The 22,008-nt window shown below is 45.5% G+C and overlaps 1 protein-coding gene across 1 annotated transcript in view; it reads left to right on the forward strand.

Annotated features, from left to right (window-relative positions):
* The first annotated feature begins 10 nt into the window (after positions 1-10).
* Positions 11-22,008, forward strand: part of LOC106749103 (insulin-like growth factor 2 mRNA-binding protein 1) — a 27,990-nt gene continuing 5,992 nt past the window's right edge. The window contains exons 1-2 of the mRNA XM_014628214.1: positions 11-46; positions 134-219. Coding sequence (XP_014483700.1) covers positions 11-46; positions 134-219 — 122 coding nt within the window. The remainder of the gene's footprint in view (positions 47-133; positions 220-22,008) is intronic.

Here is a 22,008-nt window from a genome sequence, read left to right on the forward strand (position 1 = left end):
ACGAGAGTGGATGGGAGGAAAGAGGGAAAGGAAGAGGGACGACAGAGTTCGCAGCGTATGAGAGGGTAGAATTATTTTTCGGTGTGTACCGCTAACGAGCACGGAGACGAGCGGAAGGTCGACCACCCGTTAGGAGCCGACGACGACGACGACGACGGCAGCGGCGAGTCTCTCGCTCTCGTTAGCGTCTCCACTCGCCTTCCTGTTGCGAACGAAATCGTAAGTGCTCGACGTTTGAAATATCAGCCGACTAAAATCATTCCCGAGATCCTCGTGAAAACAAAAACAATTATTAATTATTTCAAAATCGCGGCACGTCGAATCTCGAATTGTCCCGCATGGACGCTCCCGCTGACGAGATATCGAGAAATATCGGCACATGATTCGAATCTTCCGGAATAAAGCCTGAGAGTGCATCTCGCGCTCTCTGAGCTGAAAATCCCGGTTGAATTCGGGATCTGAGAAGGTTCCGAAAGACTTCGTTTATCCGGACGCTTATACTCTGGAGCGGCCGCGCGCTCTTTTTAAGTGCATTTCGCACGTGGACGGACTTGAATTCGCCGCGAATTCCCTCTCGGCGTCCGGGGGAATTTCTCGCGCTCTCTTGCGAGCCCGCTTTTAATCGGGCCGCGGACCGGAAACCGCGTAGACTGCGCCGCGCCCGATAATGTTATGCAAAGAGTTATGCAAAACGCCGGTCGACGTTCGCTACCGACGACGCTGATGCACACGCAGCGCGATCGCGCCGCTATCATCCCGCGCGCGCGCGCGCGCGAGCGAAAAGCGCCGAGATATCAGCGTGTACGCGTATCCGGGATTTAGGTCGTCATCTTCTTCGTCGTCGTCTCGTAATCGCTACTCGTACGAGAGCATGCGTAAATAAACCGTTCATTCACGTGCGAACGATGACGACGATGACGGCGTTTCGCTTGAAACGTAAGTCACAGCTTTTGCCTCTCTTACTCGACTCTGGCATACAAATTCCGGAAAATTGAATTTTCGATCTCCGCGCCACTTCGGTCGCACGGATCGTTTCTGTCTTATTTCGGCACGGCTTGAGAAGTGCTGCCCTCCTTCATCACCCTGGATTTATATTTAGTTGATACATTTCGAGCAAAACTGTCGAAATTTATACATATTCATGCGAAATTATGCACGCCAAATTTATACGTAAATTTATTCGTATCGCGAAGTAATAGTAATAATAACGCTCGATGATGATGAAATCAAAGTTGCGCCACGGACGTGGAAAATTGGAAAAAGTCATGGAAATTTCAAATGTCAGGGAATACCTGGAAAAGTCGGGGAAGGATATTTAAAAAAAATATATCCCTGGAATTTTTCGCTCAACAATTCCTTTAAATACACTCAACTGTGTTCCTTTTTCCAATACTCGTTAATTCTTTGTCGGTCTGAATTTGCATTCGGAATTATTAATAATTGTGTTGCTCAACTTTGAAGTTCACGTTGTTTCTAATAACATAAGCTACCTTTCCCGCAATCTTTCCTGCTAAACATCAAAGTTCAAGATTACATATTGCTCATGGAAAATCCTCCACTGTCATCTGGGAAACCTGGAAAAGAGAACTTCGAAATTCATTTGGCAGCCCTGTAAAATGACAACAACTAGATCGATAACTGAATCGGCACGAAAAATAAGTAGATCTTCTGTCACGTTAATAGATTACGTAACGTAGGTATTATTCGATATGGACATTTCTGAGCCGCTCGCGGAGAGACAGAATGCGAGGAAGAGCCGTTTTCTATTTTCGACGAGCACGCTTCGCGTCGACGTGTGACGTTGCCGTGTGACGTTGTCTCGCACGTCAAATTTCCTCCGAAACGATATCCCACGCGCATCCTGCGCGTTTATATCCACCGCCGATTAATAATCCCGGACGAATGCAAAACGGGCGCTCCGTTTGACGGAGCTTGAAAAATAAATAAAGCGCATCCGGATTGCAGCCCGGACGGCATTATGCGAGAATACGTAACGATCCGTTGAACTCGATGATTCACATCGACCGACCGACCAACCGACTGACCGGCCACGCCGCCCGCTTTCCCGTTGACAAATGATTTCGCGAGACACTTGTTGCATTTCATCGAGGCTTAGCGGATTCCGCGAATGAGAGGATCCATCGAGCGAGAATCGCGAACCAACGAAGAAAAGGAGGAGGAAGAGGAGGAGAAAGAGGATGATGATGCTCATGACAGCTGTTTTTCTCTTTTCCTCCCCCCCCCCTCTACCACCCCACCCCCTCTCTCCCTCTCTATCTCTCTTTCCTCTCTCTCTCTCTCTCTCTCTGATCTGAGAAAATCGACGGAGATAACCGAAGATAGCAGTCTCATTATTCCGCGTATTCGCGACCGATCGACAAATCACAAAGCGGCGTTCCGCGCGAGTACGCGGTAAAAGCGGATAAAAAGAAGACTCAGGTGAGATATTATCGCGACGATAGCGGCACCGTATCTGGAAAACACAACCTCATGCCGTCGAGCAGCGAGAGATGTATTTACGGTGGGGGCTCACGCGCGCGCGGACTACGGCACCTCTTAATCATCGCCGCGACGGTCGCCCGTCATTGTTCACGTTCGAGATAATTAACAACGGCACAACGAAGGAAAACCGGTGCTGGGGTATCGAAACGCGAGTCATCGACGGCCAGCCGTAACACATCACCCGCGCGAGACTACCACGGGTGACTCGGCATAATTCGGCACGAATCCCACTGTTCGCCGCTAATTACACCAGCGATGGATGCGAGAGCGGTCGTACAGAAATTTTCACCGATTTCCCCGCAGACAGCGTAGGTTCCGATTAGAATAGCCGAGATCGCGGCAAGTATGAAATATCCGTGATATTGAGGATATCAGGGTTCGTGCGTGTGTGTGCTCGTAAAATATACTTAAAGTAAGTTTCGTATAATTCGCTCGATCGTAGTGTACAGTGAAGACCGGAAAGAATCTTAGGGGAAACGCGGAGGGAGGGGCAAATCGAATCTGTTTAAGTTTCCCGTTGAAAATCGTGCGTCCGAAACATCACCGCTCCGAGCAGAACCCGGTAGGTAGATTTCCCGATCTAAAATCTATAATAATAACAATTGTGGGAAATCGGACTGGATAGGCCAATTAGATACCGCGAGATTTTCCGCGCGGATAGCAGATTCTATCCGAATGCTGGATAACGCGCTGCGGCAATTGCGCGCGCTTACGAGGAAGGAACGTTCTCGCTGCGACAATGTGCGCGCTTACATAATAACGACTAATAATTGATTTCTAACAGCCTTGACACGCTTCTGCGATAATCAATGCTTTTTACACGGCTGTAATCTCGAGGATGGTCGCGGGATCGGCGATGGTGGCTCGCTCGAACTCGAATTTCGAATTTCGTTCGGAGATATCGCTCCGTCGCTCTCTTTCTTCTCTCTCGCGTGATACGCGCGCAACGCCGCTAACCGAGACGGGGACACGTCTTGGCTGCACTCGCTGCACTCGCCGGACGTAGATAGATCTATGTATAATAGAGTCTATACAGTCGCGCGCCGGTAATTCGCGGCAGAAATATCTCCGAGCTCGCGTCGCGGACGTGCGACCGCGTCGTTGTGAATTTCCACGTGCCGGAATAAGCCGGCGATCGCCGGCCGCGTTTTCCCAGTCGCGCACCGGGAAACCGTTAATTTGCTCGTTAATCACTCGATCCGTCTATAAACGCGGAAGTGGCGCGCGTGTGTTTCGCTTCGCGATCGCTGCGGTTTGCGACGTTCCTCGTCGACCCGTGCGCTCCTTTCGCCGGGAAACGAGACGAACCGGTGGAAATCTCGGTGGCTCGACAAGATGTCAGAAAGTACAATTAAATGTTGGATTAAATGTTTACGTCGCGCGATTTGTCGCACTGAGAAAACGTGTTACCAAGTTCAAGTAATATTTACTTGATCGAAGTACCGTGGTTGCTCCGATATCCTCTCGCAAATATTAGCCCGAAGCAGAAATGTAATTGATTGTGTACAATACGAGATTTCCTTTGTATAGGCTTGTATGTGTTAAAGCAATCACGACGAGTATTAAATTCGTAATATCGAGAATATATCAGAATTTATTTTTAGGAAATGTTTGCCGAGCAGAAAAATGTAAATGTAAATACAAAGCCACTGGGTTTCTCCATAGGAAAGAAATATCACGTAATTTTAATAAATAATAAAATAAATATACAGTCTCGTAAATTTAGAATCACTCGAATCTTTACATTTACATTAAGTAGTTCATTTATAAATTGAAATATTACCGTTCAAGTAAGTATTTACTGCAAGCTGTCGATAAATGAAAACACGTAATTACGTTTACCCGATTCTAGCACTTTTTTCTCTGTGCAATTAATGATCGATAATATCGATCAAACGAGATAGCGAAATCGCTGTGAGACTTTTAGAATGAGAAATTCCAGCCTTGGGCTTAGGAAATTAAAACGAGAGCACTCTCGCTAATTTCGAGCGAAACAAAACGTCGATATATCGTTCATTAATTTTCCGCCAATTTTTTCATCCATTTCCTCGTATGTGCGAAAGGTCGTCGGCAGGTCGGCTTCTTATTTTCTGCCGCACGTAGCAGAACGAAGTGTATCCTTTTTGATAAGCCTACAGCGAATCCTTCGCGATTATGTCATCGGCGCTGACGTGGTCAGCATAGCTTCGCGGGCGAATTGACGACGGCAAGGACTTGGTTTCCTCCGCATTGATTCACCGCGTCTTCTTCTTTTCCTTTGTCGTTACCTTCCACGAATCGGCCGGAAATCGTCATCGCATTACGTCGCCGGTGTTATTGAACATCTAGTAACCTTCGGTAATATATCTTCCCACGTATCTAGATAATATCATGTATCGTTAATCCAGCTGCTTAGTCCGCCGAAGAGCCATTTGCGATCCAAGCGAGACGATCTCGCTGTGTTTGTCCAATTGAGAACCAATGTGGCAAAATCTCAAGTCATCCAGACAGAGGAAGTGCTTTATACGCAAACGATTACCGGTCTCGTCTCGCCGGAACTGCAAGAATGCGGCACACCGATCAATGAGTTCGGTCGGATCTGCGTGAACAGCAAAACGATGAACAACCAAACGCGTTTTTGTCGCAGGAAACAAAATCATTTTAGTTTTTTCGTGACCAATCTCGGGGACAAAATGACACGTACTCTCTCGGAAATCGCTTCACTATCGGCGAACGATCGCGCGATAAGATAAACGCGGAATTCATCGCGTCGCGTATGCTGAAGAAATAGTTGGAGCGACACGGTAAATCGGAAAACGGTCGCCCTCTTGAACGCTATCGCCGGCGGTTCTGACGATGTTTTCAACGGCAATCACGTTGTGCTCGGAAAAAAATTCGCCGACCACCCTCCGTGCTATATTACACTGTATACGAGAGAGAGAGAGAGAGAGACGACGACGACGACCACATAAGCTGGCCGGGACATAAATTAGCATGTATATATACCGTTAAAGCGGCTGCTATCGTGAATATATCTGCAACGTAATAAACATCCAAAGAGGAGCGCGGCAGGAGATGAAGGGGGGGGGACGCAACAGGAGAGACCGCGGCGTGTTTTTGATACGCGCCTAATCGCCGTGACATAATCGGCGCGCACCCCCGGCCGCCCCGTGGCGGTGATCTCGTAATATAATCGATGCTTCCTCCTGTGTCCCGGAAGCCACGCGGCTCGTTAACGTAAAAGCGTTACCACTACGTTAATATCGTCCCACCGGCGGGTCTCATCCTCTCCGGAGGGGCAGTTTTTCTTGCGCGCTCGCTAGCGAAGAAGAAACGGCGGATCGCGAGAAGACGATAACTCGCTCGCTCGCTCGCTCGCTCGCTCGAAAAATGAACAGCGCGGGCGACGCTTTTATCGTCAAAAGTGGATCACCGCTTCTTCTTTTGCATTCCTCTTTTTTTTCCCTCTTAATTACGCGACACACGAGGCGCGTTTGCGAAAACGCCCGCTCCCACGTCACGCTCGCTTATTCATCGATCCAGGGCGGAGAGAGCGCGCGAGGCACGCGTCGCCAGCTCTTCAGCGTGAATCGCGCGAATAATTTAAAGATAGCGAGGCAGAGAAAAGGAAATAGAGAAGTTGTCGCGCGTAAGTTGCCGTGAAGTGTCTCGGGCAAGTGTCGCGCGCAACTTGTCGCGTATTTTCCGAATATTCAATTGGCGAACAGCCCGCGCGGTACATTTCGACTCGAATCGATCGCCTTGTCGACCGTCATGCGCGATGTGCGCGAATTAATGTACCCCGTGTCTTTATTTATTAAGAGAATTTCTCGCAGGCTTGTAACCGCGCGATTATAGACACCTCGAGGATCCCGATTCGAGACTCGCGAGACTCACGGCTGCGCGAAAGTGGCCGCCGCCGCGCCGAAACGTACTCGCCAGTCTCTCCCTGCGACCTTCCATCTGTATCTTCCGCTTGGGACGAATTATTTTCCTAACGAGCAAATTCACGATAAATGATGCGGAAGTTCGATGAAAGATTCACGGAAAGTATTGACGTAGGAAAAATTCTGAGAACCAGCAAAAGTGCGTACATTTTGCAGTTGTGTTAAAATCGGGCCGTGTTAACATTTCTATATTAAATTTCTAACACGCCTATGTGTTAACGTCTTGTGTTTATATTATCTCAATATTTTATGTCGAGGCGATATTCAACATGTATTAAAATAACACATTTTGTATTGCAATGTCGATTAACGTATTATGGGTATGTTAATTTTTTACCTAATATTTGTGTTACTTTTCAATTCAACTTATATTCACTTTGTGTTAAATTAACATTTAAAATTACATTTGTATGAACAGTTTGGGATATATAAAATGTGTTAAATTTAACACAAAATTTTTTACCATGTGTGTGTTATCCGGTTTTTTGTGCAAAACGTGTCACTTTAAAGGGTGGGAACGTCGATGGGTAGCTCAAATCGCTGACTTAGGAAACACGCTGACGAGCCGAATGAATAGTATGAAAATTCAATGAAAGATTCACGGAAAATATTGACATAGAAAAGATTTAAGATGAATGGAAAACAGCAAAGTGTGTCTGTGTGTATGTGTGTATTATCCTGGTTTTTGTGCAAAACGCTCCACTTTAAAAGGTGGGAACGTCGATGGATGGCTCAAATCGCGACTTAGGAAACATGTTGACAAGACGAATGAATAGTATGAAAATTCAATGAAAGATTCATGGAAAATATTGACATAGAAAAGATTCAAGATGAATACACACAGAAAAAGGTTTCTTTAGATTTCGTATACGTGTTTATTTCACTTGGATTTGTTTAACATATACAGCATAATTTAATATCAAATATCATTTTGATTGAATAAAAATGTTTCACTAAAATAAATCATTTTGTTTGATAGGAAAAAAAAACAGTATTATTTGGAGAAAATTTTAACAAGAGGAATTTATTTTACTATACATTAAATATTATTTCACGGAAACAAAAGAAAAATTTCCTTAATATTTTTCTAACATAGTGTTACTTCTTTCGATTATTTATTGCTTATGACAACCATTGCAATGTTTGGATGAAAATACAAAGGAAATATTATACAAAAGAATAATATATCTGAAAAGAAGAGGAATAACAAAAGAAATATATTATTTAACATAAAGATATTTACTATCTAAGAAACCAAACGAACTTGTTCGCCGAATCAAACGTTCGTCTGTTTGCTTTCGATCGCAAAAGACAAATTTGTTTCGAGTGAAGAGGTTTTATTAAATTAAAAAAAAATCTCTACGTAGAAAACATCGAAGTGTGTATATTATCTCGGTTTAGCGCGCCATTTTAAAGGGTGGAAACCCTTCAAATTGTGAATTAGGAGATACGTCGACGAGCCGACAATGCAATGTCCTCGGTGAAAACGCGCGTTAGCGCATTGTGCGAATGAAGAAAAAGACGCGGGAGACGGACGAAAGGATTGCACGCGACGGGCGTCCCGAAGTTTCAACGCAATCAGGTCAGGCCTTCCGGTGAAACCGGGCGACCGGGTCCGGGGGATTCGATACGACGAGACCACCGGCCACGCGTGTGGCGCGACGACAGCTCGATATTATTGAGCTCAAATAAACGCGCGCTTTTGTCTCGTGCGCCGGCCGGCGTTCCGCAGCGTCGTGCGGAACTCGCGCGGACGCGAAGTTAAAAATAAAGAGACGACCGTTTAGCGGTCTCTATATCGAGGCCGGTCGCGGCATAATACGGCGAACGCGGAACTGGCATGCCGACGTTAAGCCACCAGAAACAGCCGGGCGGTCATTTCGAACGTTAAATACTTTTTAATCAGCCGCGAGGCGTAGGTTCATGCGCGAGGTCGCCGCGAGTTGTAATTTCAAGGGGGAAAAATTCAAGCGCGTTTTCCCCCGTCGCTCTCGCGAGTGAATTCTCGCGATTTTAACGCGCCTTTAACTCGAACACGAGAGAAAGAGTACATGACCGTTTCATCTTGACTCGGCGATTTAACTCTGCCAGTAACATGTTAGGCATGCAAGGCCTCCACGCGTTTTCTTTCGCTTATCCCCTCTTCCATGTTCTCTGCAAAACGTTACACTACTTTATCACCTCAGAAAAATGAGAGTTGGGTCCGTATGACCACTGTTATTATCAGCCTGATCCAATAACTGGTTTCCCCGCACGGAAAAAAGATTAGTATCAAAATCCAAGACTCATATTCTCATACGAACAAGAATATGTGTAATCTTATGTGAAGATGAAACTCGCTTACATGAAGACCAATTTCATATAGCCCCGCTAGAAATATCGTATTCTTGTCATTCAGGAGTAATTTTCACGGATTGAGAGGAGAAAGTATCGGATGGAAAAGACGGATATTTTCAAACTAAGAATCGCATCGCCGTCTCAGTGTCGCACGACGAAATCTCAATACGCCGCATATTGCGAGCGCTTTTTTTTTATTCAACGCGCCGCAGCGTTAAAGGTCGATCGTCGACCCTCCTTTTTTTCGTGCCGCCGTTCCTCCGATCCTTCGACGGGAAATGCGGGAAATCCCTCCGAATTGGCGCGACACGTGCTAACTAACTGGATAATCGAAAGATATGAAATCACGCATTATCGGACGCTTGTGCAAGCGACGTTTTCCGGCAACCGAAATACCGACGCCGACGGTGCTCGGCGCAACGCGCAAGTGAAACCTACTCGCACACCCGTCGGTCCAACATTTATTCTGTGATCCCGTGAAACGAAGAGGTTCGACAGGACAAAAGACACGTCGCGAGGAGGACTCGTCAATGAAAACCACGATCGATCGGGATCGGCCGCGCGCGCGTAACGCGCACATTCGTACAGAAAATCGTTCTCTATTACACGGCTGAGTCGCCGTGCGGTCATCCGCCGCTTTCTCACGGAAGCTCTCAAAAAGGAAGAAAACGCCGCGTCGAAAAAGGACGGTGGGATAAAGATAAATAGAGAGAGAGAGAGAGAGAGAGAGAGAGAGAGAGAGAGAGAGCGAGGTTTATCGGCGTCGAAACGGCGTTTCGCGCGATCGAACACGAGGCCGGGTCGTTATACCTGACCGTTTAATATATGTATATACATCTATGTACATACAAAGGCGCGCACATACGTGTGTGTGTCTGTCTGTGTAGTATACCTGTCGTATCGATCGTTTTCTCGCCGTCCGGTCGCGCGACCGGACCGTAACGCGCGCGATATCGAGCGCAAATAGCCGCGTTCGATATTCACCCCCCCCCCTCCCCCACCCTTCAAAAATCGAGCGCATAACAGAATCCTTCATAAGAAAGCCGCGATTGTGATGCGACACGACGTGATGAGCTGAGAACGGGCGGTTGTATATGTATCGTCGTCGTGTCGACGGAGACCGTCTCAAGCGATCGCGGTTGAAATTGATGCAGCTATAAACTGCGGTTAACTTGTGTTTACACTTTGACATTTCTCGGCATGTGTTGTTTAATGGAAAGCGGCGTTACTCAATTTTTCTCGCCGCAGAAATCGTGTTCACGATAAACATCGAGGTCACCCGACTGGTATGAAACAAAGTGCGGAGGGAGGGGGTAAGATGACGATTTGTTAATTTTTAATGGGGACGATAAGCAAGGCTTTAGCTATTCAGCAAGGAAAGTGATGTAATTATTTTTACGTCACTCACGAAAATGAGGGATAGTCGACTCAAAGACTCTTGTGAAAAATCTTTGTGAAAAAAAAAAACAGTTATGAAAAACAGTGCTTCATTACAAAACTTGATAACCCCGCAAGGCCAGAAACTGAAAGTATGATTCTTTAACTTCAAAGTGGGAGGTGGAAGGACCAGATTTCGCAATTAATTAATCATTACGATTAAAATGAAACGTGATCCGATCGCGTCGAAATGCGTCGCGACCAGAAGAATCGAAATAGATTTCGGTCGAACATATTGAGAGCATTCGCCTCGATTCACCATCTGTGATCCTCGAGTTCTGCGATCTTCGATCAACGGGAAATACTGGAGATTCCTCCGCATTTTCCCGAGCTCCGATAGCTCGCATCGACCGCGTCTCATCTGGCGCGACGTTCCTTGGCGCCCGAACGCGGTTTCTTCAGATATCAACGGGGCGACATAAGCGTCTGCCTGTGACGCGGGATTAGAATCTGACGTTTCATAATCTGACGAGCGTAGCTCGACAATAAGAGGAGGGCGTCTCTCTGCGAGGGTCGACAAGCGCCGAGAGAGAGAGAGAGAGAGAGAGAGAGAGAAGCCCTCGCAGAAACGTCCGCGAATTTACGCCAGCGCTGCTGAATGAACGTAGGTACTACGAGGCACCCGTTAATAATTCCAATGCTGAGTCACCGTTTCCAATACGCCCACCGTCGTCATCGCCTCGGTGCATTCCCAATGACGTCGGTCGCTGACACCGCGACGCGCGACGTGACGTTCGCCGTAACGCGCGGCCGACGGCGTCTCGAGTGTCGCTGCCGCCGAAAATCCGCCGCACATCCGGAGCCAACGCTGAAAAATCATTCCCGATGATTCGTCCCCGATGACTCGGCGAATGTGTCGCGGTGTGATGGTTCAGTATGTCTCGCCGGACGGCGCGACGCTACTAGTCCCGAACTATTTCGAGTCGAAGAGACACATCGGGCGGCGGCCGCGTCGGAAATACTCGTATACGCGCGAAGAAGAGCGAAGGTACGTTTCGTAAGAGTCTCGCGCCAAGAGCAGCCACGAGCAAACATTCAGACGCGCCATTACTCACCGGTCCCTTAATGTAAACCCCGGACGTGCATCGGTAGATTAATGCCGCCGCACACTCTCGCATATCGGTAGATTAGCCGCCATGCTGTTGACGGTGAAACTCGATGGCCCGACTCCGCTTGTAGATTACCGGCGACTTGCGTTTGCGGTTCTATAAGAGCATTGTTATGCTACAAAATACTACCACTCGTGCACCACACGGAGACACACCGCGAGAAATATGTGCGATATTTTGAACTACAATGGCATGATTATGAAATTATAGCCGAGGAAACTATAAATATAACGTTGCTATACCCTGGTAGAAATATTAGACGGTAACTACACGGGGAGAAGATTGGTCTTAAATCGGGAGTGGATGTTCTCATGTATGAGTAGGAATGTCGTAGTCTTCTTGGGAGACTTTTAGTCTCGATTTGACTGAACTTGTATTGATGGCAAGTATTACTTGAATTCAATTCAATACTTAAAGTCTTCTAAGAAGATTATAACATTCTTGCCCATGTGTGATAATATCTATTCCTGATTTAAGACTAATTTTTTCCCCCGCGTAGGAAAATACGCACATATTTCTACCAGGATAACATGAGTTACAATTGTGATGCAGACATAATGCGAACAACCCTTGTAAATATTTCACCATGAATTATAATGGTTTCAAGTATAATCATAGTGAAGTTTCAAACATAGACTGGTAAGAGAATTTGACCATTTTATACAGGGTGTCCCGAAATAAGATCGGCAAACTTCAAGTGTTTTTAAAGAACAAGTAATTTAACCAAAATGGACTATAAAATACAATGAGATTATAGTTACTCCAGCTATATATATTTTCCTCTCTTAATGCGGGCGCGATGCAAAGGTATGCCAGGATTTCTTCGGCCAACGACGACGACACATTAGCTCCCTACTTAGAGCGGATGAAAGTTTATAAACGTCCCGACTGTATATATTCACTTTTAACCGCCGGCCCGGTATTTTTCCATGCAAAATGCATCGTGTCGCATATGCCACCGCGTTATGCTCACTACTTGCGGTAACGTGTAATCTGCCGCCTCTCCCTCCCCCCCCCCCCCCCCNCCCGTCTGCGCGCGCGCGCGAGGGTTAAATCAAATTACGTAGCGTCGCGCTAACAAGTTATAATTAAAAAGCGATAAAGCGAGAACAATATCCATCGTCTAACGATCGTGACGCGTAACACACGTCGCTCCTTAGGTGTTAGTAATTACGCGCGGCAGACGTCGCGCAATTTCCGGATGATAAGACCGCCACCGTCATTATCTCTCTCTCTCTCTCTCTCTCTCTCTCTCTCTCTCTCCAAAATTCTTACTGCATTTTCGCTTCCTCCTTCTCTCCTCCTGTCTTTCTCCTTTCTCCTTCATCTCTAAGAAACAACACGACGTCGCGTTATCGGTTGCTTTGCACGTTTTCCTCCTACGACCTTTGTCGGTGCAGTAATGCGTTTGTATTCACGACGGACTTTAAGCACTTTTTCTTCATCAAGTTTTTCCCGCTAACCTTGTCGATTATTATTTCCTCTGTCTAGACTTGAACCCTGCGGGGACGGTTCTTCTTGTGCATACAACTCAAAAAAAGAGCCTTCCTCGGATACAAACGGCGAATATGTTAAGTGTAACCAGTAGCAGTACTAGTTTGAAGCGGTAATTGGAGATTTGTTGCAGCTCGTGTATGTGCTGAATCTGAATATCACAAAATATCCCGAGTATCTTAATTCATCGATATCTTTACAAGTTGTGTACATTACGTAAAAATTATATGTTTGCAACGGACAGGTTAATTTGAGCCGTTTGAACGTTCGGAGATTAAGAATGTCGACCTATATCGAACTTTTAAGTCGCAGAATTTATCGCAAAAATCTGCAAAGTAATATCGCAGATAACAGTTTTGCCATTAAAACGCGCGCACATGATCTCGATGCGTACAAATCGGGCCGACATCAAGGCGTCTAAAACTGTTCCTCCGTTTAAGGAGTGAAAGTCGTTTATCTGGTTTGCGCTAACGATTTTTTTTCTTGCGTCGCATTGCATGATGCAGAAACAACTATTAAAATACTTGACCGAACCCATAGGCAGCACGTGCGCTTTTATCAGTTTCCTGAGACTCACTGTGAGTACATAATATACAGTTTGCAGTAGCGATAATTAGACGCTACGTAACATCGGAGTAATATCTCACGTCCGGTGAATTGTACGGTTTATACGATATCTGCCCGGATTATATTTTTCGTACGTATTTAGTTTCGCAATGTTACGTCATCGCGTCCGAGTGAAAACCGCGCGGATTCGACTCTTGTCACCGTTGCTCCAACGCGAAAAATCAATGATATATCGCGGGCATATTATGTAAAATTTCCGCTCTATCGCTTTTATACAGGAAGACATACAGCATCTTGCAGAAACTCGTTTCGTGAAAATTGCGATAAGCTCGGAAAAAAATAAACAGGAATGTAGCGCATGAGATTTGTAGCCTTCACCGATTTCGTGCCTCTCCTTTAGTGAGATTAATCTACGAAACTCATTAATAATTTATATATATGTATTTTTTTTTTTTTTTAATTACTCATTCCCGATATTACTTCTATGCACAAATCAATGTGTCAAAAACATGTGTGATTGGATTTATATGTTACTCTCGCTCCAAAGTCTTCACTCGTACCGTCGTGTTTGCATCGAGATCCTTCTACATAACGGTCCGCCTCGGCGAATCGCGAAAACATCCGCTTCAGACGAGGACGTTCATTCATCGAGCCGAGAAAGCCGCGTTGGGAGGGAGCGAAGACGGCGAAGCGCGCTGTTAGACGCGCGCGAAAATACACGTGCATTATGAGACGGCCAATTCTCTAAGGCTGAACGCCCATTAATAGCGTCCCATTCTTGACAATGTGATTCTAGTGATTTCGAAAAAAAAAAACAAAATCATCGAGTCCACGATGAAAACGTCTATTCATTCTCCGATAGCGCTCCTTCGGCGATTTCGGAATTTTTCCGTTAAGAGAATTTTGTAGGAATTAATATCCGTTTCCAAATAGTCTCAAGGGTCTCCAACAATATCTATATATAAAATAAAAAAAAAATTATCTCTAAAAATTTATACAATGACTTGGAGAATTCGAAAACGTTAAGATACAATTAAGAAATTAAAATACGTGATTTCGACAAAAAATTAAGATACAATTTGATTTCTAAATTTACGCGTGATTAGCCTCCTAATTCCTAATTATTCTTAGGAATCCCCGGAATTTCCAAGCTCCGAGAATATCTTCGTCTCGTCACTTTTGACGACTCATAGACGTTTTCTTTTGCTCACATGCCAGACCACAAGCTTGGCTAGCCGTTTTGGTCCGATCGCGCCATACGTGCATGCGTGTGACGCACGTGTCGGTTTCCCGCGTCGAGCTATTAACTCTTTTCACGCGTAAGCGGTCGCGCGCTTATCGCGGAAAAATTACCGGCAGCCCGTTGACGCACGCGGCGACTCGCAGATACACACAACGTCGACACTGTGGAAAGTAGCTGTGGTAACAGCTTCAGCTAGAGCTATAGGCCGCCACTGTCAATATTAACAACCTCCTGTTGCGCGCATCTAATCTACCCGCCTTATCCATAGATAGTACAACGACGAAACGATCGGCCGACGTGTTCCCACATATCGATACGCCGCTATCTTTGCCCTGTACAAAATGCACAAAGGCATCTCCGACATGTGTTTACGTCATCGTTTCGATACCGGGAAAACTTGGACTGCTTTGACTCACAACTGCCTCGTTGGCTGATAAATTCTCCACGTAACACGCTACGTAATGCGCCACGTAACATTGTGAAACGTGTCCGAAAAGACTTTCCTTTATCAATTATTAAAATTGATACGAATTATCATCGCGTACTTCTGTATTTTAGAGTAAAAAAGATTTGTGATAAATTTAACACATTTCATATGTCCCGGACGGACCACTCGAATTTCTGTATTAATTTAAGGTGAATATGTTGAAAAATAACACAAATATTGTGCCAAGAATTAACGCAAAATAAATTAGTCAACAGTGAAAAGTATAAGATGTATTATTTTAACACTTATACATATTGTATAATACAAAATGTTAAGATAACATAAATACAATATGTTAATTAACACACGAGTATGTTAGAAATTTAAAACTGAGATTTTAACAAAGATCGATCTTGACATGGGTATAAAATATTTTTTATTGTATACATAGATGATTTTCAAATCTTCGTAATTTTTTTTATTCTTAACTCTATTTTTATATGTTTCGAAACGCGACGTTGTTCCAAATTTGTCACCTTCGCGAAATTTCTCACAAAAATTCAGTGGTTTTCAAATATTTCTCCAAAAAACCCTCTTTATCGCGTCTGGTCCGAATCACTCCAACCATCACCGCATTGAAAACAGTCGAGGATGTTACTTCCGGTTGCAGCAACACGGCGTCTCGGCCGACAACGTGGCGGTGGCGGCACGTGCGTCGTACGTACATCTGTGCGTGCGTGCGTGTCACGCACACGCAGGCGTAACTGGAAAGCGGCGCACGTGCCACGCGGTCGCGCAGGTACGTACCTACCTACACACGAAGCTTCACGTCGAATCGCGATGTTTGATCCTTCCGCCCCCCCTCCCCCCCTCACGAGCTTCAAAGGCCGCTCAGTCGATGCGATCCGCAAGACCCAGCCAATTTTCAATTCGCATTCGCAGAATAAAACTAGAGCAATTTAGATTAGATACACCAATAATACAACCACGAATATATGCAAAACAATTGATCTCCTTTCAGTTTTACCAATCATTATATAATATAATATATACATAATATTAACGGGCAAGTTTGGGGTAAAATTTTTGAAACTTTTCGCCAAAAAACGGAATTTCACAGTACACGGAGAAAAATAATTCGCCGACATTGCAAATCTTATTGCTGTCGCAATAAAATCTGTCAGTTATTATGCAGACAACAAAACGACTTGTTAAGAATACGAATTGTCATTCGCCAGACTAGTTTGCTAAATCTAGTCTGCAAATTATTTTGCTGTAAGAACAAATTGGTAAACGTAAAGAAACGTTATTTTGTTCTAACAACAATTTAATGTATCCTAAGGAGAAATTCACTCAACAGAATATTTTCTGTCCCAGCAACATAACTGTTTCTGCTCTGTTTACGAGTAATTCGTTAATTTGGTTATGTCAACTAAATTTTATCGCTGTTGCAACAAATGTATAGCAGCAACGATGTATGTGGTTTCGCTACAATAACAAAATTATTTTTCTCTGTCTATAATCGGACAAATATATTTATCGTTAATATAATTAAAAATGTAATTATTAATTAATATAATAGAGTAATTAATACAATAAAAATTGACAGATTACATTTTCTTACATATAAATATGAATTTAGATTAATAATAGATTAGAATTTTGTAAATATAGATATTGATGAAAACTGTCGTTCTATAATGATTGAAAGATCTCCGACGGAGATCGAACATTTAAATTTAAAGAATCAGTTCTGTCCATTTGAGGACTAGAGATACGAGGACGAATGAGGAAACAGGACCAATAATCGTGCGGAATTCCAACGGAAACGCTTTATTTCGATATATGAAGCAAGAGTAGTCTCTCAGAACAGTCAGTGGAGCACATTTCACGCGAGATTTGTGTTTACAGCGGTGATACTTTGTGTACAAAATGAGACCGGTACATCGATCATCGCGAATGATTTGGCTGTTCAAAATTCCTGTCCTAGCGAACTACATTTTCCAGGAGCGATACTATCAGTTTTCTATTAAATTCCTCTATCGTATATTGCACGTATCGACGAGGAAAAAGACAAGGTACGTATCGTCGTGAGTCTTTCTGGATTTTAATACGTGGATGCCCTTGGCCAACGGCTTCCGCGCGCGTTTTTCGTGTGCGCGCGTGTATGTGTGTGTATGTGTACATGTAAAGTCACGCCGCTGGCACTTTCCCTTTTCAAGATCGATTTTGGCGCCGAGCGTCCCGACGGCGCAAGTCGACGACGTCGGCGGTTCTTCCTCGGAACAGGGCCGTATTTGTGAACGCGACCGCCCATGCGTTCCCTTTAATTCGCTCCGGGGAGAAATCGATACCGGCTGTATACCGCTACTTCGGCTTTAATAAACTTGCGAAATTTGCTAACAATGCTCCGCATTCGAAGGCTTCTCGCGACGTCAGTGGGAAAGCTGCGGAATAATGAAAACTCATCATATCAATTGTGCCCGTCGACTTATTTATTCACCGCTTGTCGCGTGAGACCGCGACGAATCTGTCAGATTTATTCAAGTCATCGTACTTTCCGCTGTTCCGCATTTAACAGCCGAGGACGTCGCAAAAGTACACTTATCGCGGGATGGGAAAGATTCCGGACTATAATTTTACAATTCCGGGAAAAACTGTTTTACCTCATTCTCCAGTGATTTTTTCGTTTCTTGTGCTTGGTTTTAACCAAACAGACGTGAATTTCTCTAAACGAATCTGGGTACCTTCGGGACAGGAACCGAAGAAATCTGCGGAAAAATTGAGAAATAGTTGTTCCCGCAATTTTTTAACTATATTCCAGACTGGTCGCTCGTGGGATCCACAAATACCCACACATTTATATTTACATGGTAAAAAATGTTGCGTTACAAACGGTCTACCGAAATTCTTATATTACTCTAACGTGGGAAAGATTAAGAAGTGCACAAATATGTTAAGTTAATATATTCATCTTGTTAAAGTAACACAAAAATTCGGGTGGGCCATTTGTGACACCAAATTTGCTTTCTATCTATATTTGTAGTAGACCAAACGGGCGCGCGCGCGCGCGCCACGTGCGTGCTGCAGTTCGCGCCATTAAACTCGATACAGGTAAGAGAACGATCCGGTCGATGACACTCGGGCGCGCGCCCGACATCCGCTCGACGCGACCCGCGGCGTTTTTCCGGGCGGGAGTCCCCCACAGATCGCTCCTCGTAGATCGCATCGCATCATCGACACATCACCGTCGAAATTTTCGGTCGACCCGCCCGCGTTTTCAATCCACCCGCCCACTCCTCTCCCCTCTCTATCTATGGCCATCGTGCTCGCTCCAGCGGCTCGTTAATCGGCAAAAAAGCACGAGGGGGTAGGGGGGGGAGGTGAATGGCAGAAGGAAGAAAAAGAGTGTCCGAAAAAAGGTGTCTTAGGCCGGGACATCAAAAGCTCTTCCACGGGGGTGACCCGCCGCGGTCCATCCCTGCCCGCAAAGGCTCTCCCTCTCTTTCTCTGTCTCTCTCGCCCACTCCTCCCTCCTCACGACCCCTCTCTCCGTCCGTCCCTCTTCCGCCCCCTCCAGCCTCGCGAAAACCCGCCGCCTTTCGTTAAAGGTGACCCGACGAAATCGCCGGGCGAGTCACACGTGCGTGCGAAAGGGTTGAAGGGGATGGGAGGGCGAAGGAGGGAGGAGAGCGAACGGGTAGATTGCGGGGACCAGCAGCACGAAGCAGACGGCGCGGCCTTGCACGCACCTCGCGCTATATACCACGGATGCCGCCGAAAATCCCCTAAAGCGAAGTACGCGAAACAAAGGCCGTCCCTCCTCCGCCCCCCTCCCGCCCTCTCTTTTGTCCGCTGCCCGTCATATCATCCCTCCCGGCCTCCTCGCGTGCACGAACGCTCGCGCGTTTAATGCATCTTTGTCTCCGCCTCCCCCTTCATCTCTCTCTCTCTCTCTCTCGCTCGCTTCCTCTTCTTTATCCGTGAATTTTGCGAACGTACACTTGTCCTTCCTTTTTCCCGGATATTTCGCGGATATTCCGCTTAGTCGCGATCTCAGCTCCGACGAGATTTACCACGGTGTGATAAATCCAGGGGTGTTGCTAAGGAGAACGCACCTCTCTGCTCCGTGGCAGTCCCCGGGTCCAGTCGAGATTCAACAGGGAGTGTTGTTTCACCGAGCGCGTCTCGCAATTAAGGGGAATAAGTGAGTCGGACCGCACGGGAACGAAACGCGGAACCGTGCAACCCTTCCGGGCTACGTGTCCCATTCGTCATCACGAAGTCTGAGTAATTAATGAGATTTATTGGACCCTTCGCGGAGTTATAACATCAATTTCACGATGGGATTTTACGTCAGTTCTTAAACCACCCTTAATCTATCCTCTAAATTTTCGTCACTTTTCCAGTTGGATTTTACATCAAATCTTAAAATACCTTACATCTATTAGTCTACCTTCTGAGTTTCTTATAATGGAATCTTATGATGGAACTCAAAACGAGCGGAAAGCGGCGGTAGCTGTACTCGAAGCGATAATGAAAGTATCGCCACTCGAAGTCGCAGGAGTGAATGTTTCATTCAAGCTTGGGGGGATTTCGATTCCGTATGAACGAATCGAACGGTGTCAATCGATTGAAGTGAATATGTTGCCACGGTGTGCAATAAGATTCGCTCTTCAATTTCGAGTGAGATTCTCCACCGAGAAGTTCAGAAAGTAAGACTTATATCGCGATTTCTCTATGAAATCTGAACATTTAATGTAACTTCCCATGAAAAATTATACACATAAAAGAGGGCACACGATTTATAAGCGCCAATAACGAGAGCGTTTCCTCCGGAATTTCGGAGATCTCTGATTAGGCGCGTCCGAAAGGACCTTATCCTGGAGACGAAATTCGATTATGTTATGTTATCCGAGCCGAGGTCGATATCGCGGCGTTATCGACCGTCAACTAGCCGGTTAAATAAATTCACGATGCCGCAGTTGTGTGTGTTCTGTTCAATACGTAAATCGTCATAAATACGGAATGACGCTCGTCGTTGCACGTAAGTGCATCGCGACCGGCGATGCGTCTCGCGTGCGCCGTGCACATTTCGCTCTCGGCGTGAGTTATTTTTATGATACACGGAAAGCTCGATAAGCAGTGGAACACAGACCGGCGTTGTCGGAATCGCACTCGCTTCCAGTTGCTTTAGTTCCGGAAAAAAAAACGATACGGTCCTTCGCGATGCACGCCTTATCAATCATTTGGAGAATCTCAATCGAAAGCCACGCTTTATCGGGGCAGCTGAAGAGCATCCCGGTGAAAACTCATCGTTCCTCCAACGTGGAGTTTTCGCAAACACGGTGCTTCGTGCCACCCGGTGAGAACCTTAAACTAGCTCAGACCGGCGTTGTTTTTTCGCCTATCCAATTTCCGATCGGCTGGAGAGAGAGGGAGAGAGAGAGGAGGAGGAAATTCTCGGGAAATCTCGGCTGCGCCGGAGTCGATCGAGCGTTATTTCGCGAAAGCTTGCGCCGGCTTTATGCTGAGACCCCGTCGCGGGGTCGGTGTGTGTGGGTGGGTGGTTGCCTGGTTCGTCCTGTGGGTCGTTCGCCGCGTCTTCTTCAAGGTTGCTCGAAAGCACCGCCGCGGCGATGAGAGTGGGTCGGCCCGTTGAAAAATCGATACGTACGAAAGTGAGAGTCGAGTTCCCTCGGTCGTTCCACCCTCCTTTTTGTTCTTCACGCCGCGCGTCCTCTTCTTACTTGCCGTTTGGTTCATTCATGTCGTCGCGCCGAGATGTGCGGCGTGTGCAATTCACGCTCGTGCAGCCCCGAACAAAGTGCGCAGCGTCGGCCGGAACGAGAACAGAGCCGGCGTCGGTCTTCCCTCCTGTGCAACCTGAGACGAATCCCGAGCGCCGAGAATGTCGTTGCTTCGGCGCCACCAAAGATCGCTAGTGACATCCTCTTCGTCAGTTCCTTACGGCAGCGCGCCGCGTTGTTGGCGTTACAAATGCTTGATCTCGGATGCCGAGAAACGTCTGACTTCTTCAAATTCGATTTTGCAATTCAATGATTCCAAAAGCTCCGTTTAGAACCGAAGCACAGCCGTTACGTAGTACTGTAAATAAGTTGGACAAGTTGTATTTAAATTAATGTTACAAATAAATGTACACCGAATATATACGCTTATATTATATACATATATACACATATACTACGTATATTTATATCATGTTCGGTGTACATTTACTTATAACGTTAATATCAATTTATACATATACATTAATTATGCATTAATAAGTTGCTCAATTTATTTGTCGCCATGTAACAGCTGTGCTTTCATTCTTTATGGTTCGATACAGAAGTTTTTTTTCTTCCGAGCCTTATTTCAAAGATTCACATTTGATGTCCTAATTACAATATATTGTATGTACAATTTCGGATACAAAATTGCACTGTTTCTGGAACACTCCAGTCGTCATTTTCATCTCACGCGACAAATCCCGCCTGTCTCACCTCGCACTTTCGATTGCAGCAATCACGAGTCAGTCTGATAAATCTGCCGAACGAATCGGTTAAGATTCAACAATCAACATCCTCGACCCCGATTCGATCGAGGACGTTAATCGTCGAATCTTAAATCTTAGAAATAACTTGTAATAATAATAAATGATAAACAATAAGCGGCGTATTTAGAAAGACATTCGTCGTAACTAAAATAATTATGACGTAATGATTATAATAGTGATAAAAAGATATTACTATTAATACTAAGTTAACAATGTAAATATTTAACGCAATATACAGTGATGATAATAATAATAAGAATAATATATAATCACAATAATATTTTTCGGCGCGTCGGCGAACATACCCGGTCGAGTTGCTAAATGACAACATCGCGAGCCGATGTAAACACCGGACGACTTCTCGCTAGGTTACGGCTCGGCTTTCAAAGTTTATTAGCGATTATGGC

The sequence above is a fragment of the Dinoponera quadriceps genome, unplaced genomic scaffold (assembly GCF_001313825.1).
Source record: "Dinoponera quadriceps isolate SergipeBrazil2010 unplaced genomic scaffold, ASM131382v1 scaffold3024, whole genome shotgun sequence".
Lineage (NCBI taxonomy): Eukaryota > Metazoa > Arthropoda > Insecta > Hymenoptera > Formicidae > Dinoponera > Dinoponera quadriceps.